Genomic DNA, 27263 nt, shown 5'->3' on the forward strand with positions numbered 1-27263 from the left:
CACTCACTGCTTTAATGAAACTTTATTTTATTTATTTCTTTTTTTTCAACATAGGACAGAATTAGCAGTAACAGCCCTTGACACAGAATTATAAAAACTGCAGCAATAAAACTACTGCAATGGGCAGAAACAGAAGTGCAGAGTCAAATACTTTAAAAACATATATATATATATATATAAAACAACAACAACTGTATTTTATATATCAAACATGTACATCTTGTATAAGCAAGAACACTACTGTAATGGCAGCCCTGAACATTCAGACTAAAGCTTTTATCTTTCCTGGTTTCTGGAACAGTGTTTCTTCTTCTTTTTCCACAGGCAAGCTGCCTCTTGAAAATATCGGGGAAAGAGCCAAAAATGTGCTAAAGAGAAATGCAGCAGACTTTCATATCCTCATATAAAACTGAATATCTAGCTTTTATTAACGGTCATCTTGAAATGCATGGGAAATCTATGCTTCATTACAGCACCAGCATGCACTTGGCCATGTCCTGATCAGTGCATGTGTCCGTCTCTGAGCCCGTATCTGAGCCTGTATCTGACTGACCTGAGCCTGTATCTGACTGACCTGAGGTTGTATGTGAGCCTGTATCTGACTGACCTGAGCCTGCTGACCATGCATCTGACTGACCTGAGCCTGTATCTGACTGACCTGAGGTTGTATGTGAGCCTGTATCTGACAGACCTGAGCCTGTGGACATGGTGATACAGGACTCTGATTAAGAGTCTGGGTTAATACAGAGATCAGAGTAAACACAAAGTGAATGACATTACTTTAAAGCTATACATTTCATCATGATGAAATTGAACACATGAGCTTAGCGCTGCTAGCGCACTACTCTACTGTTAGAGCAACAATAACGCTATGCTATGATGCTAATGATTGTACAATGATACACTTGTCCAGTTCATTAAATAACAGGAGGTTTGACACGATACTACCATAGACACACATATAAGAAACTTTAAACGTATTAATTAAATCCTCTCACTTGCTTAAGACAGGTTCAAACACTAAACGGCAGAGTCGCGCGTTAGTGACGTCACTTCACTGATTGGCTAGAGAAGGGCAGTAGGTTGAGAAGCAGTGGACCAATGGGGACTTTTATCCCGCCCCCTAATTTGCATAAAAGTCTACGCGTGATTTTTAGAATAACAAACACTAGCATCCTTGTGCTTCACGTTTTATTTATTTTTATGTGTACGAGATTTTATTTTACGAGTACGATACTTGTGGCGCGGATTTGACGCCATACAATAGGAAAGCCACCTTGCTTTGCATCACTTCCATTCACCATCACTAATTTCCTTATGTGTTGTAAAAGAGCGTTTCTGATTACCCAGAGCCCCGTTAAACAGCACAAACTGTAAACATACAAAAGAAGAGATAGAAATGTCACAAACAAACAAGTAATTCCATAACAGGTATAACTGTAGCACTAGCTAACGCTAAGCAAATTCTCTATCTGACGATTCATTAAAAATATATATATGTAAGGCAGATAAAAGTCCCGCTAGCCGCTAAGCTAGCAGTTCCAATGCAATCCGCCAAAGGCAGAAGCTAATAGTGATAGCAGCAGTAGTTCCGCTAGTCGCTATGCGAGCAGTTTCAATGCAAATCTCCACAGGCTGAAGCTAATAGTGTTAGCATCTAGCGTGTATGAGGAAAATACAGGACATTGACTTAGGACCGTAATGTGGTATGAAGATGGATTTACTTCCTCACTTATTAGTGGGGTAGGACAGACTCTGGATTTGGGCCACAACAATCCAATTCTTGACTAAGACAGAAAGGAAAAAAAATAATTATGCTGATCTCACAAAATTTTAGAAGGGGGGATAACTGTGTGCACCTTATGTTTTGTTTCATGTTAAATCATGTTATGTCATATCCTGTAACCGGTTCTTGTTTTAATGTGTTGTAAAATGTGTGTATGTGTTATTATAATTGTTCAAAGAAGTCCAGCATTGAGTTGAAGTCTCTTTATTGGTATTCACTCCTTGGGCTCCCAACGTTCCCAGTCCTTCTGATATTGTCCATATATTTGGCCAAGTAATCACAATGAGAATCACTCCATTAAAACATCCTGTGAAGAAAGTTTAATTTATTTCATGTTAGAACAGATACTACACTTTATGCTAGTTAGAAAGCTACACCTACGTTTCTGTTTGCATTTGCAGACATTCTGAGCAAAGTAAAGAAAACCACCTCACAACCACTAGAGGAATGGCCATGGCTAATAAAACACAATGAGGTCAGCCCAACACCCAACGGTAAACTGCAAGTCATTTTAGAAAGTCGAACAACAGCTAGCAATGGCAGTGTGTATGGATGAATGTGAAGTGTAAGTCTATCAGAGGGTAAGGTGACTTGAGTCTGCCTTTTCCACCCCAAAATACTGGTGGAAGAAAGTGTAAAAGATGGCAAAGAAAAACTATATAAAACTGAAGAAAATTTCACATTTGTATGTCGTATTGAGTAAAACAGCAGGGAACATTACATTTTTCAATACAAAACATACATAGCTAATGAAAATCAAATGCTACATCAAACTAAACATTAAAAATAGTAAAAACCTAAGTAGACCTTAAGCCTGTTTGAGTGGCCTGTGTGGATAAAAAATTGACTAATCTTTTGGATAGTATAAAGGAGATAACGACATGAGCGTGCAAATGAGATTCGCAATGTCCAAGGAAAAGGACAATTGATTGTTACCCCATGGTTGCATGCAGTGGCTAAAGGGGAGATCAGTGATCACAAGATCATGACATGGAAATGATTCACCTAGGATGAACAGCAGTCCATTTTTGTTGGGATTTCAGCAGTTTCAACTGAAGAGCTGCCATCCATGATGAGATGTCTGCTAGACATGCAGAGATTTGAGCAGAAACTGTGAGCTCATGACGTCACCAGAGTACGCGTAACCATTTTGGATGCGAGGGTTTAGATAGGGTGCTAATACTATTAGAGGCATGTATACAGAGAGGGTACCAATACTTTTGGTGGCGAATGGATACATGCAAGTGATTTCACTTAATTTCAGAGTTTCGGGTGCCAGTACTTTTGTAGGTGAGTGGATAGGTCACCAGGATACACGTCACACAGTTCCCCACACTGTGCTAAGCGTTTTAGTATGTCACGTGTATGTAGCTGTAATTTTGTGATTACACTTAATACAGAGTCACCGGGATGAGTTAGCACTACATTTTTTTTATCTCCCATAACATTATTCATCTGTATGAACATTTTCAATTATTTCAATACATATAGATCTGTTAATCTCTGTGCTGTGAATGTGTATGCTTATGTTTATGATCTTAATTAATAAACAAATTAATAATATTAATTAATAAATTAATCTTAACAGTGGTCAGGAACTCTGGGAGCTCAGGAGTTGCATGTGCAGTGAGAGAGAGAGAGAGAGAAATCAGCAATATGGCCGAACATGAAGGAGGGGAGTACTTCAAGAAACTGATGGTGCGTTTTAAACAAACCATGCCCTATCATGTTGCAAGGACATTGCTAGGTGGCAAGTCCCAAGACAAGAATTACATAAAGGCCTACCTAACCTTCCGTCTCCTATTTCCGTCTCCTACTTGCCCTAACAATAAATAACATATCACGGGTTTCACTGGGGGTTGCCAAGTAGACAGCCATTTTCTCTGGTGTTTCATTTGAATTATCCCTACAGGACCTCCAGAAGTCTCAGCAGTAACAAACCCCACTAGCACCATTAATCTCTGCTCATTTATGATGTACCCCCAACTACTCTGTGACAAAATGAAAAAAATTCAAATTCAGCACAGTCAATACTATCTCTACAGGGAGATTAGAATTCAGTAAATTAATCTGATAAATGCACCTAAAGGTTCACACACACTTTAGAAATACTTTTTAATACAGGAAGATAAACAGATGAAAAGACACACTGAGAATGCCATCTAAGGCCAATTTTCAGAAGATGCTTCTGTATGAACTGTTGTCACACTGATGACATCAACAAGGACGAAGTCACATTACTTAAACATTGTCAGTAGGTGGCACCAATATACAATACAGAATACCAAAACACACGGTCTAAGGGTGATACACTGGTAGTATTCAGTGGACACCACTTTCCATGCTAGGAAATCTGCTTGTATATTAGTACCTCATGGAGATCCTATTTGCTGGGGAATCTAGGATTCTTCTTATCTTCTTCTTCGAATCTAGGAAACATTTTTTGCCAGGCTCCTCCTATGTAAATTGAGTGTCATGATCATCAGGTGGGAATGCCTTAATCATCTCTTTGCTGTTTGAGGCTAGTTTGTGTATGAGGAAATGCATCTTTTTTGCATTATTTGGCAGATAAACTTAACCAAGCTTAAGGTGCAAAATGCTAGATAACATTCATTGTGACAATTGTGTTAAAAAAATTGTATGCAATTTTGACCCAAAAGGAAGACATACCCCCAGTTCTGATCAGCCAGAAAATTAGAATTTCATTCCAAATTCACAACAACAACAAAAAAAACGTTATGAAAAGAAAAATATTTTTCTAGGCCTGTCAAAATCACTTGATGTAATTTGATGTTTAACCAGAGTAAGAAAAAAAGGATATTAATAATATCTTTAAAGCAAACTATTTTAAATAATTTTAAACTGTTTTAAATAAATAAATTATCAGCACACACAAATCAGAACTTTATTAAATAAAAATCTGTTAGCATAAAACTCAGTATATGCATTTTACACCATATATTGCTTTTTTAACAGATAAAAGTAGTTCTAAAAAAAGGGTAGTGATATGAAAAGAAAGTCAAAGTAAAAAGATCAGAATAAAAAGGACAAAATGTATAGTGTTAAAAGGTATTTACAACACCCTGTGTAATATTTATACGTATATAATAACATTTATAATCTGCAGGTGGAGGTAGTAAATGTTTAGATCTTTAGCTCAGTGGACTACATTTATAAAAGCTTGGGAGGAAAAAAACTTTTGTGTGCTCCAGTATATGTAAATATAGATATAGGAAGACTGACAAATCTAATAAATCATCTTGATCAACCTCAAATCATATGTGTATATGCACTTTTATATATGCTGTGAAGGGGAATTGCTTATTTTCTGAATTAATTTATAGCATTTAGCAGACACCATTCTCCAGAGCAGCTTATAAAAGTGCTTTCTAGTTGCTATCAAAAACTCATCCTAGTCAGGGAGCAGGGGTACCATTCAGAAAATTCAGAAAACCATAAAGAAGTCAAAGAGTTATGAAAAAGAAATGCTACAGTATAAGTACAAGTAGAGGCTGGTCTGGTCTGTCTATGCAAAGGCATAAGTAGTAAACAAATGGCACATCTACAGTAACAGAAGATTTAAAGCTAACTTTCTTTCTGTGCAATTATTTTCTTCTTTCGATTTTCATTTCATTTCCACCTGATTCACTTTTCTTACATTTTTCTCTAGAGTTTGACTTTTTTCTGGTACTGCTAATTTTATTTATATTCAAAAAACAATAACAACAACATTCACATCTCCTTAATCTTTCACTGTTTACTAAAAAATACTAAAAGATTGATAAATAAGGCCCATGAATCTAATGAGGAAAACACCCTGGTAGTTATGTTAACATTTTTAAGATTCCCTTTTAAATAGAATAAAACAATAGAATTATTATTTAGTCATCAGATGAAAGTATCGGTTCCTTTTATTGATGATATTCTTCACTCTATCTTCTCAGGTGGTACAACTTCCATTAGCAGCTGAAGATGCTTGGTGAGAGGAGCTGAGAATATTGCAGGGAAACGGTTAAAGAACTAATTCTGAGTCTAAAGAATAAATGAATGCTTGGTGTTATTTATCTGCCTCTACTCACACATGACTTTGGGGGTCCAGCCGAACTTGTAGTACACGAAGGGAAAGTAAATAATCAGTCCACCGACGATGAACACTGTGCAGTACAGATACTCAAGCTCAGGTTTGTCAATGATTGGAGCCAAAACCAGGTAAATGGAAACAATCACCACCATAACAGGGATAACTATGGGCACCTGTGAGGGACAAACATCTGGAATGATCGAGTTTCCTTTGTGAGGCACATTTGATGTTTTTATTATTACTTTAGCATGCTTATGGAGCATTATTGCTGTGACCATTTTAATTAATCTGTTATTTCTTTTTATAATTACTTTTAATTGAATATTTCTAAAGTAAGTTAGAAAATGGAAAATAAAATAAACTTGTCATTAAATGTCAAAAATAACACTGTTATATTTACTTATGAAGCCATGAAATTTACATATGTACATCTCAAATCAAATTAAAACAAATGACAGCAAGCCACAAAAAGTTAGCTGTGTATCACAGAACAGAGAATTATAGTTAATATGGATGATGTTTGCCATTATTCACACCTAGTTCTTTCTGCTGTTTCTTTAGTATCCACCTCTTTAGCTTTATCATTCTGTTTGTCTCCGTTGTCTCATGTAGAAACTGACAATGTACATTAAATAAACATTAATGTCATTTTAGGACCCACGTTAAACGAATCCATGAACTAAACCACTGTCAGTGGGGGAATAAGCTTATGTCTAGGATAGAGCTGAAACAAAGAATCGATTAAATCGATAATAATCGATGATGAAAATCGTTGTCGACGAATGACATTATCGATTAGTTGACCACGCATTCAATCACAGGTTGTTCCAGGCGGACATGGGAAGAATGGCGGAGAGTACAAGCATGTCGGATAAAAGCGTGTGACCCAAGTCCTCTAAGGCCTGGGAGCATGTCATATTAAATCCCGCACCAAATGTTGTAACTTGCAAATCGGTGCTTCAGTGTCACAGAAACACGACAATGATACGACGAGCACATAAACCGGAAGCATGCGGGAATTACAGATGAAGGTGAAACTTCAGGACGATGAGTTTAATGCGGTTTTGTCATGTTAATTATGTTATTATGTTAAACATGTCATTGTTAATGACACGCTTAATGTGTTGGTCATTCACACAGAACGTGTTTTATTCCTAATTCTTTTTCATTATTTTTTTAATGAATGCGATATTTGAATGTTTGACAGCTGCACGCGCATCTTTTCCAGTCCCTCGCGCCTCTCACGTTCAAATGATTTCGACTTTTCCCAGCAGCGCAGCTCATCAGTGTCGCGCACAGAAAATTAGACCAATCAGAAGGCCCCAGAGGCGGGGCAAGCGTTGTAAGCTGCTTTTACAGTAGCAGGTTGTCATGGCAACTTCACGGCACATCCTGAGCCCTTGGCCTTATTTACTGCGCTTTTTAAACCCATTCATAAACACAGAGTCTTGTATTTGTAAACACAAACATGCCTTCTGTGTGAATGCTTTATTCAGTGTGAATGCTTTATTCTGTGTGAATGCTTTATTCAGTGTGAATGCTTTATTCTGTGTGAATGCTTTATCTGCATGTTTACAGTGTCTGGTGTTTATTGTGTAAAGAGCGCTGCGTTACTCCTCATTCACAATGTAGATGATAAACAGCGCTAATAGTTGTAGTGCAAGACCTTTAAGTACTGTCCAATTAAAACAGATTGATCAAAATAAACAAACAATATTTGTTTTTTATCAGTATTTTTTACCAATTAAAAATAATGCAATGCAAAATTTCTGGAAGACTGAATGAATCATAACTTCAAAAGTTAGTAGTTCTGCCTCTTTAAGAAACACAAACAGTTTGTACCTTAAGTTTTAAAAGGTCAAAAGTTTTCTGCTTCAAAGCTGGAACAGACACTGTGGTAGTGTAAAGGTTTATTTTTACGTTCATATTACCTTACAGCCCTAGTCTAGGACTTAAAATGTATACTGGAAATCACTCTTACCTTCACAGGTCTGTGTAACTCCTTTTTTGTGAAGCGCATGACAATGAGAGAGAGGGCAGTAAGCCCATAGAAAGCCCACTGAGCAAAGCTGAAGTAATTAATAAGAGAATTGATGTCTGCTGGAATTACATAGCAGAAACCCAGAAGTGCCTAGATTTGGATATAAGAGCAACACACACACACACACACACAAACACAAACACACATTAATATTTACAATAATATAAATATACACAAATATGATAAATAGATGTGTCTGGTTATATGTATATATATATATATATATATATATATATATATATATGTGTATATATATATATATATATATATACACACATGTATATGTATATATATATATATATATATACACATGTATATGTATATATATATATATATATATATATATATATATATATATATATACACTATATATATACACACACAAATATGATAAATAGATGTGTCTGGTTATATGTATATATATATATATATATATATATATATATATACACACTATATTGCCAAAAGTATTCGTTCACCTGCCTTGACTCGCATATGAACTTAAGTGACATCCCATTCCTAATCCATAGGGTTCAATATGACATCGGTCCACCCTTTGCAGCTATAACAGCTTCAACTCTTCTGGGAAGGCTGTCCACAAGGTTTAGGAGTGTGTTTATGGGAATTTTTGACCATTCTTCCAGAAGCGCATTTGTGAGGTCACACACTGATGTTGAACGAGAATTCATCCCAAAGGTGTTCTATCAGGTTGAGGTCAGGACTCTGTGCAGGCCAGTCAAGTTCATCCACACCAGACTCTGTCATCCATGTCTTTATGGACCTTGCTTTGTGCACTGGTGCACAGTCATGTTGGAAGAGGAAGGGGCCAGATCCAAACTGTTCCCACAAAGTTGGGAGCATGGAATTGTCCAAAATGTCTTGGTATGCTGAAGCATTCAGAGTTCCTTTCACTGGAACTAAGGGGCCAAGCCCAGCTCCTGAAAAACAACCCCACACCATAATCCCCCCTCCACCAAACTTTACACTTGGCACAATGCAGTCAGACAAGTACCGTTCTCCTGGCAACCGCCAAACCCAGACTCGTCCATCAGATTTCCAGATGGAGAAGCGCGATTCGTCACTCCAGAGAACGCGTCTCCACTGCTCTAGAGTCCAGTGGCGGCGTGCTTTACACCACTGCATCCGACACTTTGCATTGCACTTGGTGATGTATGGCTTGGATGCAGCTGCTCGGCCGTGGAAACCCATTCCATGAAGCTCTCTGCGCACTGTTCTTGAGCTAATCTGAAGGCCACATAAAGTTTGGAGGTCTGTAGCGATTGACTCTGCAGAAAGTTGGCGACCTCTTCGCACTATGCGCCTCAGCATCCGCTGACCCCGCTCCGTCAGTTTACGTGGCCTACCACTTCGTGGCTGAGTTGCTGTCGTTCCCAAACACTTCCACGTTCTTATAATACAGCTGACAGTTGACTGTGGAATATTTAGGAGCGAGGAAATTTCACGACTGGATTTGTTGCACAGGTGGCATCCTATCACAGTTCCACGCTGGAATACACTGAGCTCCTGAGAGCGACCCATTCTTTCACAAATGTTTGTAAAAACAGTCTGCATGCCTAGGTGCTTGATTTTATACACCTGTGGCCATGGAAGTGAATCGAACACCTGATTCTGATTATTTGGATGGGTGAGCGAATACTTTTGGCAATATAGTGTATTTATATATATATATATATATATATATATATATATATATATATATATATATATTCATAGACCAGAAGCTTTATTTGAAATTTAATATGAAATTCATCCCTTATATCAGTGACTTACATTAAAAATGAGTGCTGGTGAGGGTGTATAATGTTTCACACTGATATAGGAAAGAATCTTCACCATGTGTCCTTCACGTCCAGCCACATAGGTCAGCCTTAACAAAACACACACACACACACACACCAGGAAATATCAATTTGTTACCATGGCCCAGAAACTGTAAGGCATTAGGGCACTGATAATGTGTCTATTAAGGCATAATGTATACTATGTGGTTAATTTGTAAATAAATGCCAGTTATTTGGCTAAGAACAGAAGCACTGTGTATCTGAAATGTGCATCATATTTATATTTTAACCCCTGAAAAACAAATGAACAGAACAAGCCTGATGCCCGCATATAGCATGTCTGACATGACTATGGTTCAGTCATTATTTGTTGCTGATGGAAAAATTTTATTATTAATTACATTTGTGGTTAAAACAGGATAATTACCAGAAATGCAGTCATGAGAAATTAATTATTAATCAACTACAGAATTGAACATGGAAGATTTCTGTCTCAGTGCTGCCAATTTTCATTACTTTTAACAGTTTAAGAAACATCTGAAGCACTCCTAAATACTCACCCATTTTAGAGTATTCTTAAGGCTAAAGATTTTTTATACAAATCATCATGTTGGGAATGATGGTGATATTTGGAAGGGCATGATTAGGAGGAACAGAAGTTCAAGAGATTTCTGTGCAAGCCACAGATTTGTCAATAGTAAACACTATTTGAAAACAAGGCTGATCATGAGTGTACTTGGTGCCCAAGCACCTTGGGCCAAAGGACAATAATCAATTTAATGAATGCATCATCGGACCTGAGGCCATATATATTGAATACATGTTTAAAGGAAGGGTACAGCTGAAAAATAATCACCTTGGTGGTTAGTTAGATTTGTTGCACAGAGCAATGGCTAGACTTACCTGGTGAGACACAAGTTTAACTGCTACCTCTGAATATACTCCTCTCTTAAGGTAGGTGACACTGAGTCTGAATGGATCAAGTTCAAATCCTCCATTATAGAGGCAGCCGCAGAAAACCGTGGCCAGAATACTGTTGGTGCCTGACATGGCGGCAACCTGGTGGACCACAGTGTTGTGGGAAGCCTTCAACATGTGAAAGAAGGCCTTCTGAGTTATGCTCACAAAGGAATCTTGCACATGATGGAGAAGTTTTTAGGTTGGTATCTTACTCATGTGATGGAAAATGAAAGTTTGAGATTGACAAACAGATTGGATGTGGTAGTGAGATTAGAGCTCAGTTTTCAGGTTCTCAAATCAATCTACACCCCTGTCTTCACCCATGAATACAAGCTGTGGGTAAAGACCCAAGGATTACTATTGCCTTCCAGTAGGAGGGCTGGGCTTACTCTCTGTGATAGGAGGAGAATCTTATCAAACTGACAGAAATTTAGATTAATATTAATATTATTTGCTTTATTTTGCTGAGCTGAGATTTGATTTTAAACCCAGCACATAGGAGCTATTGGAGATATTTTGTTGGACATACTTTATTTCACAGTAAGCTTGAGTACATCTGGGAATACCTCAGGAGGCCCTGGAATCTGTGGCCAGGGATAGAATTGGATTGTTGACCTTCTAAGCCTAGTGCCACCTTAACCCCCAGGAACAAAGGGAGTAAGATGAATGAACAAATGAATTAACTGCTTTTAAATCACTGACATTTGTCATTCCGATATGCCGAACATTTCATATCTGGACTTATGGAGACAGTGAAAGAAGTGTGCTTGGTTAACTTGTTAAGTAAATGGAAGGATATTTCAGGAGAACCTATACATGGCTATCACAGAAACAAATAAATCCACAGGGAATTTGAACTTCACAACTGGGAAAAAAATGTCAAGCCGATAATTATTCACTTATTAAAATAATGATTTTGTCTGCTTAAATCCAGTGATATGATATGGCTTCAAACTAATAGAGTATATAGATATTCATATGTACAAATGGCACAGAAATCTGATACTCTTACAGCCAAAATGGCAGCCTATCAGACCTTGAGCCTTCTCATCATATAAATTCTGCTCATTTTTAAATAAAACAATATATACAATATTCAAATTTACCTTCCAGCTGTAAAGCAGCTTCCGTTAGCAGCTCCAAAAGTGGAGAAGACCACAAACAACGGCACCACCCATGAGAGTGGGTACAGCACTCTATCCCCAAAAGTCTGTGTAGCACACAATGCTTTTAAAAATAGTTGGCTTAAGTGTCATTCAGGAGGATTATACACAGATTCATAATAAATAGGAAGGACAGATGTATGACTGATGTCTGACAAAAATTATGTCAAAATCAGATAGTTTGTAAACAGTGTATCTCTATAATAATTATACTCACCACAGCAACAGCAGAAGACTGAAGTAGTTCTGTAGGTGTCATGACGCTGAAGTATGCAATATTTACCAACACATAGCACACTGACACTAAAGGAATCCCGATAATGATGGCCAAGGGAAGGTTCCTGTCAGGATGGCAGAGGAAATTTAGCATTATAGCAAAAAAAAAAAAAAAAAGATCAAAATCAGCTTATTTTATTATTTATTACTACTCATATCACTTTAATTTTAAATAAATAAGAAAATAATATCAGAGGATTTATGAATAAGACACCAGTTGGCACCGTGCTTCACCTAATTAATCTGCTAGGATGAAGACACTACAATGTCCTCTAGGTCACAAAAATAACTAAAAAATAACAAATGTCTGCATTATCAATTGCACAAAATACAAAATAATTCTGTGTAGCACAAAACAATGCACTGACATGTCCTTCACCTATATGGGTCTTTCAGCTCTTCTGTAATGAAGTTCAGCTGATTCCTGTTGGAAGGCAGAAGATTTTAGTCTACAGTTCATGATTTCATTTTTAATTTTTAAAATGTACAATTTTTGTAAAATGTAAAACATTTTCTTTAGAATTGGTGTGTGTGTGTATTGATTTTATTTAAAATATGACAATACTCCTACAATTCTTCAATTCTAAACGTGAGTTATGTGTACTTTATTTTTTATTAAATAATTTAATTTTAATAAAATACTAATAGCACAATAGAAATAAACTCAAATAGACATAAATTTGGACTGTGCTGTATATTGTATTGATGACAACTGTTTGGTGTGTAGTGGTGAGGTGTACGATGGTTGCTGGAAAGCAATAAATCAACTTACCATCCATCATATGCCCAAAGACCATTGTAAAATGAAAGTCCTATTGCTCCAAATGAAGTCTCTCCTCCTTCAAATGCATTTTGCAGATTCTGCGTGTTTCCTGAAAACAAGAACGTGAAGGTTCGGAAGTTAAAAAAAAAAACATTTGTTGCAATATTATGTCTAGTGTTTATTGATTGAGGACTAATCATTTTTTATTTAATGACAGTTCATTTGTATCACAGTGCAAACCTTTGGCCAGCATAACAATGCCTGAAACCACAATGATGACAATGATTAGAAGTTTGGCTGCAGTGAAGAAATTCTGTACAAAGCTAGACAGCTTCACACTTAAACAGTTCACCACTGTAAGCACCACTGTTAAACAGATAAAGGAGAGAGGGAGAGAGAGAGAGAGAGAGAGAGATTGTAGAAAAACAAATATTCAAAATTGATAGATTAATAAAAACAGATTGATGATACAAAGAAAAACAAAACACATTAATATTCATCAAACAAGCAGTGAAACAATGATAGTTCGGATCAAACTACGAGCTCTTAAGCTTCATTAATCAAGTAAATGATCTTTTGCATGTACTCACATGACACATGCAAAATTTTGTACAGTTTTGCACAATTTTTGCAAAGTTTGCACATCATTTACATGAGACACTATTGTAATCAAAATACATAAATTATTTGCATGAGGCACAGGTTAATGCAGTAGTGGAAGAAATTTGTCCAAAATTCAATTCAGTTGATATAAAAAATTCTATTTTGTGTTGATTCTTCATATGCCTGCATGGGTTTCATCCGAGTTCTCTCTTCTGCTCCCACCAAGTGTACTTTGCAGCCACCAAAATCATCTTTTATAGCAAAAAATAATAGTGAATCAATAAAATTAATTTCTGCAAACAAAGTCAAAGTGTAAGTGTGTCTATGATGTGTAGAATTTTTATTGTGAGATAATTGCAAAGTTAGGGAGTGGGAAAAGGGGATCATGGAGTGGTTAATGGTTAAGTGAGAGTGAAAAAAAGAAGAAAAATGTGTCTCTATTTTCCAGTGCATGAATTCATGAATTCTTTTCACTTTCATTTAACTTAATTGTAAGTTAAATGTTTGTTTACTTGGTTGTAAATCATTTGCAAATTGTACTATTACAATATTGATACAGTATGGATTATTCTTTGCATTTAATATTGTTATTATTATTATTATTATTATTATTATTATTATTATTATTATTAGTAGTAGTAGTAGTAGTAGTAGTATAGTAGTAATGTAATAATTATTAATGTAACTTATGCAATGCAATGTAAATAAGCATTTATTTACAGTAAATAAAGTAAATAATGTAGCATTCTCACATACAGATGGAAGCAGCAGCCAGGCCTTTTCTGATGATCACTGGTGGGGTGCACCCTGGGTAAAAAGGCGTAGAAGCATATTCTCCACAGCTGAGGGCAAGGATGGCCAATGAGGAAGGCTTCAGTATTAAGATGGTTGTCCAGGAGTAAAGGTAGCCAAGAATGGGCCCAAAACCCTCCATCAGGTATGGGTACTCACCACCTGACTTTGTTATCATGGTGCCAAGCTCTGCATAGCAAAGAGCTCCTGTACACACATACACATCAGTACAGAAACACATACATTCACTTGGAGACCATTTAGAGTGCATGCTGAGGTCAATGAGCGCACTATGGTACGGCTTTAATGTATTAAACTAAAGAGGATTTTTCTCAGGGTTGCAGAAGGATTTTTTTTTACCTAGGTGGCTTGTGTGGGGTGCATGAATGCTTCTGAATAACTGGACATAACTGATTAACCTCTGTATAATCCTATGACTAAGTCTGGCTACAGTGTAAAGCTTCTATCGAGCTGTAACAGCTCCCACCATCTCTGCAGCTTATCAGGAATGTTTTGAAGAAAGTTGGTTAACAGTGCGCTTACAGTTATTCAAGCTTTGCCTGTTTAATCTAACAATCTGTACTGCCAAAACTAGCATGTAATACGATTAGTAAGTTGTCACAACTAAACTATAGGTTTGGTAACATTGCAGCTGGGATTTTTGTGATTTCATGTGATGATTAACATCTGTTCTAAATGCCGAATACAACCTAAAATTCTTGATGCTTACATGGGGATGCTTACAGTCCTGACCTCAACCTGATAGAACACCTTTGGGATGAATTAGAGAGAGACTGTGAGCCGGGCCTGCTCATCCAACATCAATGTCTTCTAAAATGTGCTTCTAGAGGAATGGTCAAAAATTCCCATAAACACACTCCTAAACTTTGTGGAAAGCCTTCCCAGAAGAGTTGAAACTTGTATAGCTGCAAAGGACGGACCAACTCCATATTAAATTCATGTGCATGTAAAGGCAGATGTCCAAAAACTTTTGGCAAAATAGTGGAGACAGAGGTTTGAACTGTGTATATAAAGAAGATGGGGAATGGACAGGAATCCCATTGGAGTGCAGTCCCTGGACAACATGTGGGCAAATGTGGCTGTACAAGAAGTTTATTATTCTAAACTTTATTAGTTAGTGAATGTGTATTTTTAATAAACTGGCAACCTAAAAATTAATATATATGTAATAATAGGCAGCAGTTGGTATTAAATATACTATTAAAAAAAAAATTAAACTATTAAATATACTGCACATTTTAACAAAGTAAATGTTTAGTTAACAATTTGCTTAATGGCTCATTGCTAAATATTTAATCTATTACTGCTACTGTGTTTTTGCACAATACATGTTGTCAGGTCTCAAAGTTGTACATTATCTCATTTTATCTCATTTCATTGCACAGGTTCTTTTTCTTTTTTCGGCGTTACTGTAAGTGTCCTGTGTTTTTGTGTTGTCTTTTTTTTGTACTTATTGTTTTTGCACTGTCTTGTCGTTGCTTTGTTTGCTCCTAGCTGCACACTTTGCACTTTATGTGGCTAGGACAAACTTCTGTCCTAGCTCTGTGTTGTTTTTTGTATTTGATCTTTATGTTGTATGTCTATGTAGCACCAGGTCCTGGAGAAACGTTGTTTCATTTCACTATGTACTGTGTCAGCTATATGTGGTTGAAATGACAATAAAGCTTCTTGAATCTTGAAGCTAAGTAATAAATAGTTTAGTTTAATAAATAGCATGGCAATAATTATATATTGTAAGTGACATTAGCAGCACATTTAATTAATTATAGAATAAATCCTAATGTAACACTTTGCTTAATAGAAGCTGATGGATATTGCTTTGCTTGCATGGATGCTTTGATTTGACTGTTGTCTGTTACTGTATCCATATCTATATTAGTATTAGGGTTTAACCCTGGAGGGGGAATTGTTTAATAGGTTTTCTTTTCTTTTACCCAGAAACACAGGAAGCAGAAGAAAACAGGCCCCAGAGGTAGAAATGCCAGCGGTGTAATGTTGCACGGTTTGTTTTCTGGCTCTAACAGATCAACAGAGCTGCATTAGAGATGTGTGGTTTGATTTTTAATAAAGTAGCTCATAACAGCTCATAAGATTTTTGATTATATCCTGTTGGATCTTGTACATCTACTCTCAACCGGTCTTTCATTAAAATAAATAAATAAACAAAATACAATACTCTTTCCTATCTATATTTGTGTCTGTTTTGATCACATTCTCTGTACAATCTGAATTTGTATCTAGTTACGTAATAGACCTCTAAATCTAAAAATAGCATCAGAGATTAATTTATTGATTAAGCAATTTATTGATCTTAAGCAACTTGTTTAATTAACAATTTCACTATCTTAGTAAAAGCTATTACTTTTAAACCTCACAATAGAAAGATTATTCTGGATTTTTGGTCCTCATGGCTGGTATTAGCAAGATCTTCTCAAATGAATTAAGTGGAATGAAAAGGGAACCTTCAAGTCTCTGCCATAGTGACTGGAATGCTTTTAGTTAAAACCCCAGAACTACGACTGGGTCATCCCTCCAGAGCTGTACAAACTTTCTCATGTTAAAAAATAAGGTAGAGAGCAAGGCAGGAAGGAGAGGCTTTTTTTGGATATCTGACAAAAACAGAGAACATTCCAGGGGAGCTATAAGAACTTAAATTTCAGTAGTTTATGTGCATGTCTATTTACTAACCAAAAGTAGCCAGCAAACCACATGCTGCCCACACACACAGGCATGGTCCCACTGCTCCTGTTTCCTCCAGCACAGCTTTGGGAGAGATGAAGATTCCTGAACCAATCATTGTTCCCACAATCAAGCAGATCCCACTTATAAGACCTACCTAAATACAGTTAAATTTACGGACAGAAAAAAGGTAAAATTAAAAAATTGATTAAATTAAACAAAGAATAAAATACAAGAAAATATAATGGAATGCACACAGATCTTTCAAAGATTCTAAGTATAACATTTCCATATTTAGGTCAACCAAGTTATTAAAATGAAAAGTAAAGTGTTTTCTTTTTCAACATGTTTTATAGAATGTTGGAATTCACAGATGTCAATTTTTGTGAACTGCTCTTGTCAGACTGATGGACTAACAGAAACAGGTCAGACTCAGCCAGTGGAGTTAAAATGCCTGGCACAGAAGTAACAGTTATGTGGAAAATATTTAATATTCCACTGTTTACATTCTTGCTCCCTCCATTGCACACCTACCCAACAACATACTCACATCTTTTTGCAGAACTGTAGCTTTGGTTTCCATGGTCCCCTTGTTTTGGGAACTTGTATTATCAGTGATGCCACCATTGTCCATTTTATCCATCAAGCCTGCTATGTAGAAACTGCAGATATACAGTTGCAAGAAAAAGTATGTCAACCCTTTGGGATTTCTGCATAAATTGGTCATAAAATGTGTTCTGATCTTCATCCAAGTCACAACAATAGAAAAACTGCACAAACATTATATGTTTTCATGTTTTTATTGAACACAACATGTAAACATTTACAGTGCAGGGTGGAAAAAGTATGTGAACCCCTAGGCTAATGACTTCTCCAAGAGCTAATTGGAGCCAGGAGTCAGCCAACCTGGAGTCCAATCAATGTGATGAGATTGGATGTGTTGGTTAAAGCTGCCCTGCCCTATAAAACACACACACCAGTTTTGAGTTTGCTGTTCTCAAGAAGCATTGCCTGATGTGAACCATGCCTCGCACAAAAGAGCTCTCAGAAGACCTACGATCAAGAATTGTTGACTTGCATGAAGCTGGAAAGGGTTACAAAAGTATCTCTAAAAGCCTTGATGTTCATGTGTCCACGGTAAGACAGACTGTCTACAAATGGAGAAAGTTCAGCACTGTTGCTACTCTCCCTAGGCGTGGTTGTCCTGTAAAGATGACTGTAAGAGCACAGCGCAGAATGCTCAATGAGGTGAAAAAGAATCCTAGAGTGTCAGCTAAAGACTTACAGAAATCTCTGGCACATGCTAACATTTTTGTTGACTAATCTACAATAAGTAAAACATTAAACAAGAATGGAGTTCATGGGAGGACACCATGGAGGAAGCCACTGCTGTCCAAAAAAAACATTTCAGCATGTTTGGAGTTTGTAAAAGAGCACCTGGATGTTCCACAGCACTATACTGGCAAAATATTCTGTGGACAGATGAAACCAAAATTGAGTTGTTTGGAAAGAACACACAACGCTATGTGTGGAGAAAAAAAGGCACAGCACACCAACATCAAAACCTCATCCCAACTGTGAAATATGGTGGAGGGGGCATCATGGTTTGGGGCTGCTTTGCTGCCTCAGGGCCTGGATGGATTGCTGTCATCGACGGAAAAATGAATTCCAAAGTTTATCAAGACATTTTGCAGGAAAACTTAAGACCATCTGTCCGCCAACTAAAGCTCAGCAGAGGATGGGTGATCCAACAGGACAATGACCCAAAGCATAGAAGTAACTCAACAACAGAATCACTTCAACAGAAGAAAATACGCCTTCTGGAGTGGCCCAGTCAGAGTCCTGATCTCAGCCCGATTGAGATGCTGTGGCATGACCTCAAGAGAGCGATTCACACCAGACATCCCAAGAATGTTGCTGCACTGAAACAGTTTTGTAAACAGGAATGGTCCAAAATTCCTCCTGACCGTTGTGCAGGTCTAATCTGCAACTACAGGAGGCATTTGGTTGAGGTTATTGCTGCCAAAGGAGGGTCAACCAGTTACTAAACCCAAAGGTTCACATACTTTTTCCACCCTGCACTGTGAATGTTTACATGTTGTGTTCAATAAAAACATGAAAACATATAATGTTTGTGCAGTATTAGTTTAAGCAGACTGTGTTTTTCTATTGTTGTGACTTAGATGAAGATCAGAACACATTTTATGACCAATTTATGCAGAAATCCAAGTAATCCCAAAGGGTTGACATACTTTTTCTTGCAACTGTATCTCCTATTTTTCACATGTTCAGAAAATATACTAATCCAACCGTGTGTTAACTGAATCAAACCGCATACTATACTAAGATGTACGTCTTCTTTTATCTCTCCTTTTATAGTTGTAAATGTAAAAAAGTGTTCTTTCCAGGAAAGCAATATTTGTCAGGTACTTTTGACACACATGAAGTAAAATGTTACTGGTGCATTAGCAAATGTGCATGGCCTCCTGTGCCAATATATCTTGTCTTAATTGCCACACAGTTATGACTTTATAACCACTCCCACCCCATCTACCGTCAAACAATGTGCCATTAAAAGACTACCTTTAAACTTGTTTTGTTGATTTTGTTGGCATGATCCATAAAGTTTTTAATTACCAGCTATTATAGAAACAAAATTAAATATGGACAGCAAAAAAGCAATGTATAGCTTCTATAAGATGCACCCCCCAAAAAATAAATAAATAAATTGACTAATTTAAAAAAATCCAATCAAATATGAGCTCTAAGAAAATAACCCTGTTATAATTAGTGTAAAGTTATTCAATAAAAGCAAAAGACATTCAAATGATAGAAAAGGATTTAAATCAAATCTTTTTTCTTTTTCAGTCAAACACTCATTAAAGTCACATTACACAACATGAGGTTTTTTTCTCTTTGCATCTTTACGAAACAATTAAATGCATTATATACTTACATCTGTGAGAGATCTGTGTCTAGGTTGTGGTTAGAATTTCAGATATAAGCCTTTTATAAATGACTGCAGATGAATCTGGAATAAAATAAAGACTTAAACAAACTACTACTATAGGATTCAACCTTTGCTTCTTTCATTTATTCCTTAACCTTCAGCAACTGTTCTGCCTTCACATTATAGAAAAACAAACATAAAACAAAGATTTCAGGAATGGTAATTCATGGAAACAGAGAGTTTCTGACAGTTCTACTCACTCAAATGCTACTTAAATGTAACCTATTTTTCTTTTTAGTAGAGAATAAAAGTCAAACCTTAGAGCAGACTCCATAAAAATCTGTGTGTTAAAGCTCTGCCCATGTACAGATTTATCATTTCCTTCGTTCTCCATCCTCCTCTTTATGTTTGTTAAAAAGAGGTGGGGTTTTTGCTGCTCACTTTAAGACTTGTTTTTGATTGGAGCATGTGAGGAAGAACGGGGAGGAGAGTGGCTTGGACTAACTGCAGATGAAAAGTGCACGGATCCACACAATACCTCTTTGACTAGGACACTTGATACCATATGGACTGAATGAATAACTGAGAAAGAGACAGAAAAAACACTTAGAAACAGCTAAAAAACAGGCCATCATATACAAGCATTGCTGTTAAAAGAGCAGTGTCCAGTGATTTAAGTGTACTTTTTAATGAGCACATTTAATTATAAAAGTACATTCTTTTAGTGTTAACACTTTAATACAATACTTAATTACTGTATTTAAATAATAATAATAATAATAATACTTATTATTAATTATTAAGTTATGTTTAAATGTATCTTGAAAGCGTTCAGTTGTGAGCGTGTTGCTGCATGATGAACTTCCTCCTGATTAATTTGATGCATTTCTCTGCAATGCAGAATGTTTCCTCTTGACTTCTGAATTCATTCTGCTGCTACCATCATGAGTTACATCATCAAAAAGATGAGTGAACAAGTTTCAGTAGCAGTGTTGTAAGCCCAAGCCATGACACCATGTTTCACAGGCGAGCTTGAATCGAATAAATCTCAGAATGCTTTTTAAATGTATTTATAAAGTATGCAGATCAATAGAAATATTAAAGCACAACCTTCGGTTAAGTAGTCCACAGCCTAAACCTTCGAGCTCTACTTCCCCTAACCCAGGTGTACCTTGACCCCTAGCCTCTTGCATAGCAAACAGGAGCCCTGCAACTGAGCCAACAGTTGTGACAGATGTTATGTTCTAAGGAACAGATACTACGATACCAGAAATATATTTTAAATATACTTTGGGCATACTGCTAAACAAATCTGATACAATGTCTTCCTACTTATTTTAACGTAAATTGTGACTAAAATGCACTGATGTACATAGATATTTACACATTTATATCACAATAATAGCACCACATTTAGTTAAAAGCTGTGAATGTCCACCAAACAAGTTTATTAAAAGAAATGGACACAATCAGTAAGGGAATACAGTGACAAATATAAATAAATTTTTTTTAAATATTTTTTTTATAATAAACAAATAATAAACAAACAAACAAACAAATAAATAAAATAAAATAAAATAAAATAAAATAAAATAAAATAAAATAAAATAAAATAAAATAAAATAAAATAAACTGCTTTAGTGTGTAATAACATCACTGGCATGCACTGCTTTAATTTACTAAATAAGAATTTAAATGTTTTTAACATTGCCATTTTAAATAACACTTGAGATGAACCATACTTTTGTTTAAGTATACATATTTCAGTAAAAATTAAAAATAAATGTTAAAAGGTACATTTACTGAAGTCTACATACTGAGTTATACAAAATCATACATCGAATGGCATTGTTTTAAAGAATACTTTATTTATTATATAGTGTATTATATATAATTATACACTTAAGTTGACTTGGCAATTCAATATACTTTAGCTTAAGTATGTTTCAGTATGATAAGAAATATGTTCAGGAGCAAAGTGTTTGAAAACCTGCTCCAAAGTTATTGTTTCAAAACAAGTTTTTAATGATCCTATAAAAATGTCTTCTGTTAGAAATTGTTCCTTCAGAATCTTTGACCTTCCTGGCAAGCTCTGTACATTTATAGAACATCCCAGCAATGTTTAACAAAGATCTTGCTGCTAATAAAATAAGTCCAGTATTGTCCTCTGAACAGAAATCCTGGTTTGTGTCACCATAGCTCATCAGAAGGTTTATCTAAGATGCAGTTATATTTGCCACATTTATAGCTCTGAATCAATCTACTTATAAATAACCCACAATGTTAGATTGTTATTATTATTATTATTAAATGATATTTTCTGCTCTGTTTTTTGGAGGTCCATTTACACATTAAACAATTTTCTTATTTTTTTTAACTAGTATTAAAAATGCAAAGAATATGTAGAACATGATACAAAAAAAATGTTTTAATAAATTAATAAATAGCAGAATACCAGAAATATCAGAAAAACAGAATAACTGGAAGCTTGTGAAACTCTAGGCTTAAGCCAATGACAATATATGTGCAAAATTGATGTCTGAATAAATCTGGGTACGCTCTGTCCTGGGCTGACTGTGACCCTGAACTGATTGTGTGATACCATTTGTTTCTGAACTCATCCATGACCTTGTTTTTGACTGTGATATCCTTTGATTTGGCCTAGACATTCTTTCCATTGTGGTCTGAAAAACATGCGCCGATCTCAGACACTCCATAATGAACTTGTCAAACCACCAGTAAATGTGTTAACCACACGTCTGTTTCTGTTGACGTCTTTTCTTTATCATTTTTGCTTATAGATAATGCAGAATACTACATCTTTCTTCTGTATGAATACTCGCTGTTGACAAACATATCATAAAAATGGTTTGCAGTCAAACATGACAAAAGGATAAGCCATGATTCTTTATACATACATTTTCACATATGCTACTCAAAGGATATGCCATACATTTGTATAATAATAATAATAATAATAATGGTAATTTTCATTAATTTATCTTGTTGAACTCTTGTATACTGCTCTTCAGCTTCACCCTACACACAGTAGGTGGCGATAGTGTCTTTATCGTTATTCTGTGAGTCAACAAAAAGGGCGACGAAGAAGAACTAAGCCGTGTCCCAATCTGAACATACCGAAAAATAGTTTTGTGAAAATGACGCTAATTGCGCCTATGTATGTGGTGATGTAATAAGTAGGCCAGTGTGTGGTTTGGGACTGGTCACTCTTGTGACCCACTGTATGTTGTCAAGTAGTGCTGTTTTGGGACTGGTCACTCTTGTGACCCACTGTATGTTGTCAAGTAGTGCTGTTCGAGTCAAATTTTAGAGTCGACTCTGACCTGTGTTGGGAATTGATTGAGTCGATTCCTGAATTCGATTCCTGAATCATCTGATCATTGATATTTTGGATCTTGTCAGAAGTATAATTTGTTGAAGATGAGCAGATGAATTCAGCTGATGGATTAACTTACCTGATGGGATCCCTTAGTAAGTTGCGAAAGCCATATATAAGTGGTCCGTGCATGACTTTGAACAGGATCAATTCCTCTGTGCAGAATCGACTCATTTTAACCGACTCCCAGCCTCACTGTTTGGTGGCGTTTATGCTAGCAGGAAACGTGTATCAAATGTGTATATTTAAAGCAAACTCAAGATGAACACGGCTTTAAAACATTGGAAAGAGGCGGCCACTCTGATTTTAGCCGCTGGAACAAAGTATAAGCGAAGTGTTGAGTCTTTGTGGAGAGAAACACCTTCTGGTTTGCAAAATCTACCTCAAAATACAGCATTCGACTATGAAGTCCTGCTGCTGAAAAGGAGTGGGAAAAGTGGCTTTATGCCCAACGCTTATGTGTTTCCAGGTGGGATAGTGGAACCGTCCGACTTCTCCAGTGAGTGGTTGGAGGTTTTTAAAGCTTTCAGACACTTGCCGAAGTTTGGCTTAGCGACAGTGAAGCAGCCGCTGGAGACGAGACCGCCGATATTCGCGACTGACCGTCAGCAGCTCGGGTCTCCCATACCGGGGGACATCGCTTTCAGAATCTGTGCAGTGAGAGAGACGTTTGAGGAATCAGGGGTACTGTTAGTGGTGCCTAGTGAGGACAGAAGCACACTGAGCACTGATATCAATGGGGACAATGACAGTTGCGTCACTCAGTCGGCGCCTACAGCATTGCCCGATCGGTGGGACAAAAGTCTGATCGCTAAATGGAGATCGCTGGTCCTCGAGAACTCGTCGAATTTTATTCGGATGTGCAAAGAGCTCGAGTGTTTACCCAACATCTGGGCTCTGTACGAGTGGGGAAACTGGCTCACTCCCAGTGGCCGGTCTGTCCGGCAGAGAAGGTACGACACGGCCTTTTACATGTGCTGTTTGAAGGACATCCCGAACACGCTGCAGGACCAGAAGGAAATCGAGCAGTATAAGGTGATATACGTGTGTGTGGTGTGTTTCAGTACATTTCACATCATGCCCTTGTCCGCTTGCTGCCTTCACACATACAGCGGGTTTATCGCCGCCAAAGTCCCCAGTCGCTGAATTTGAAATGACTAGGCGTTCCCTTACTACTGGTTGCCATAGTAATAACGTTTAGGTGGCACAGCTAGCATTCCAGGTCAGGTTTCTGGCTGATAAAATAAAACATTCTGGATGGAGAGTGATTGTATATAAAATTCATGTCTATATATTTGTCATGTTTTATTTTCGGGTCATGTCGGCTCTGCTATGTTCACTCCTATTGGTAGTCAGTCACTGCCCCAAGTCCGTCCATATTTGCATAAAGTTAAACTTTGTTACGTCACTGGACACGCCCACATGTCTGCAGAAGTCACAAACTCTCCTTGAAAATGGAGGATCTCCGGGTGCTTTGTCGCTGTATGTGTGAATGTAGAAATAAAGTACGTTCATACTTGTGACCATTTTCTCAACTTTATGCAAGTTAGCCCATTCACAACTTCAGTTCATACCTGCTTCTACCTGTTTCTGTATATTACTCAACATTTTCATGGCATTCAAATATTACACTTCATATTAAGTGGATTTTAAAGATAGATAAATTGAATATGGAAGTAAACCATAAACTATAGGCTCTCACTCCATGCCCACATCAGACAAAGAATGATTTCCGCCCTGTTATGATGTGCATTACTTGTACCTCTTATATGTTAGAAGGTTTTTTTTTACTAATTTTTGGGATACAATCCAGCAGATGTTTTGTTCCTTTGAAGTGACCATGTACCCTCTTATTCCCCTCTCCTACAGTGGTCTACGCCACCTGAAATACTTCACAGCTACCGGGAAAGAGAAGTTTGGATTGCACCACCTCAGTTATATGGCATTGGACAAATGTGCAATGTTCCTTTACTAAGTGACCTTCACAACTTTGCCAAACAGAGATCAGTAGAAGGCTGTGAGCAGTGCCTACCTGTTTTCTTGAAGGCTACTGACTGCCACATATCACTCTTACCAGGTTTGAATTTAAGTTACTCAAAGGAAACCAGAACTTTATATAATATGGTATTTAAAAGTATTCAAGTTAGTGTATTATTAGATTAGATTAAAAAAAAAAATTCATAATGACAAACTCAAAATCAAATCATTTATAAATATATGTAGCATCAGCTTTAACTATGATTTTAAGGGTGAGGGAAGCAAAAAAGATTTTATTATTTACCCATATAAATGTAATATAACATTAGTAAGGTGCTCAAAGGGCTGAGTATGAAAACAGGCTGTGGTAGCTCCAGTGGTTAAAACTTGGAGCACTGCCAAGCTACCATTGCTGGGCCCTTGAGCAAGGCCCTTAAGCCTCAAATGCTCACTTGTATAAAACTAAATATATACTGCAAAATGTCATTAATATAAGAATATTGGGATTTCTCAGATCCTGGCTACATTCCCAATTTTAGCCTCAGTCCTGGGACATAACTTTCACTCTTTTCTTTCATCTGCACCTCCAGGGTAGCATGTAGGTCAGTGTGTCCAATCTTATCCTGTAAGTGTCAGCGTGGGTGCAAGTTTTCATCCGAGCCGAGCAGAAGCCATACCTTATTGTGTTTTGAAAGTGAAGATAAACTGATTAAACGGATGGAAACCTGCACCCACACTGGCTTTTTTGGATAAGATTCGACACCCTGATGTAGATTATATTCAAATTTCCACCTACTAAAATATGCCTTTTCATGTAAAGACATTACACTGTGGAAGAGAAAAACAGATGAATGCATTGTTGACTTGAAATAAAACATCGCAACACAAACCAGTATTCAGACCAGATTTTGCATTTCTGGTCAAGCTCTACATTCATAATATTGAAGCTGCAATTTGTCCATTATTAACTACCCTATTTTTTTTTTTTTTTTTTTTTTTTTTACAAATGGTTTACGAAGCAACACCCAGCTCCAGAAGTGTTTAGATTAGAAAGATTTCAGATTTTCTATCACACAACACTAAATGTTGTTTTGCCTTGTCTGTGAATCCACAGGTGACAGTTTGTACCCAGAGAAACCTGATAGCACAATGTCTACAGAGAAGTGTTTGGAAGAACTGCAGAAGGACAGTCCAAATCTGCATCGCATTGTGATGCACAATCCTTACCAGAGCTCTGTTTATATAAACATCATACCCAAGTACAAGCATCTAGCACCTATTACCATCTCTGAGTCCGAGCATGACAGCAAGCTCTAACACAGCATTCGTGGCAGTGGCCTATGGGTACAATTAACCTAATATAGATGGCTAAAAGCTTTACAGATGGTTTACTATTGTAAAATTTGATTTAAAAGTGACTAATTCAGGATGTGATGTTGAGTTCAGTCACCAAGCAAATAAAGTACACCAACATGCACAATGTTCATCTGATTTATCCTTTCAAACACACTGATTACCTCGCAGAGCAAATACAGAAGAATTTATCTATTTAACTTGAAAAGTGTCACTAGATGAATATGTTTACAATAATAAAGATCACTATGGGGTGGCAGGGTGGTGGTGCGTGTAGCTTTGCTGCCTCACAGCTCCTGGATTCCTGGTTTGATCCTAAGCTCAGGTTACCGTGTGGAGCTTCACTTGTTCTGAGAATAGCTGAGAACATGCAGTATATACAAAATCTTTACATTTCCTGACATTAAGCAATAATGGAAATTCACATAAGTGGAATAACTCTATAGATTCTCAATCTCTTGTTTTCTATGAAAGGACCAGCTTGTGGGCATTTCACTCTGGGGTATTTGGGGTAAAGGATGTCAAATTTAATTGGTCAATTGATAAAATATATAGTGTAAATGTCCAGTTACAGTTTGCTTGAGCTTTTGTTGAATTTGGGTTGAGTTATAGCTAAACT

The 27263-nt window shown here is 36.7% G+C and overlaps 2 protein-coding genes across 2 annotated transcripts; one reads left to right on the forward strand and one right to left on the reverse strand.

Annotated features, from left to right (window-relative positions):
* Positions 1–4711: 4711 nt before the first annotated feature.
* On the reverse strand, positions 4712–20383 carry slc7a9 (solute carrier family 7 member 9). The gene is made up of 14 exons (XM_058381275.1): positions 20235–20383; positions 19924–19998; positions 17518–17629; positions 16977–17124; positions 14232–14474; positions 13113–13238; positions 12882–12981; positions 12489–12533; positions 12051–12174; positions 11777–11880; positions 9700–9796; positions 7849–7998; positions 5866–6040; positions 4712–5775 (listed from the first exon to the last, which is right to left on the reverse strand). Exons 3-14 carry the CDS (start codon positions 17608–17610, stop codon positions 5714–5716), a joined length of 1467 nt encoding a protein of 488 aa, XP_058237258.1. The 5' UTR covers positions 17611–17629; positions 19924–19998; positions 20235–20383; the 3' UTR covers positions 4712–5713.
* Positions 20384–23017: 2634 nt separating this feature from the next.
* Positions 23018–26782, forward strand: nudt19 (nudix (nucleoside diphosphate linked moiety X)-type motif 19). Its single transcript, XM_058382373.1, has 3 exons — positions 23018–24349; positions 25184–25391; positions 26406–26782. Exons 1-3 carry the CDS (start codon positions 23576–23578, stop codon positions 26606–26608), a joined length of 1185 nt encoding a protein of 394 aa, XP_058238356.1. The 5' UTR covers positions 23018–23575; the 3' UTR covers positions 26609–26782.
* Positions 26783–27263: the final 481 nt, after the last annotated feature.

The sequence above is a fragment of the Hemibagrus wyckioides genome, linkage group LG27 (assembly GCF_019097595.1).
Source record: "Hemibagrus wyckioides isolate EC202008001 linkage group LG27, SWU_Hwy_1.0, whole genome shotgun sequence".
Classification (NCBI taxonomy): Eukaryota; Metazoa; Chordata; class Actinopteri; order Siluriformes; family Bagridae; genus Hemibagrus; species Hemibagrus wyckioides.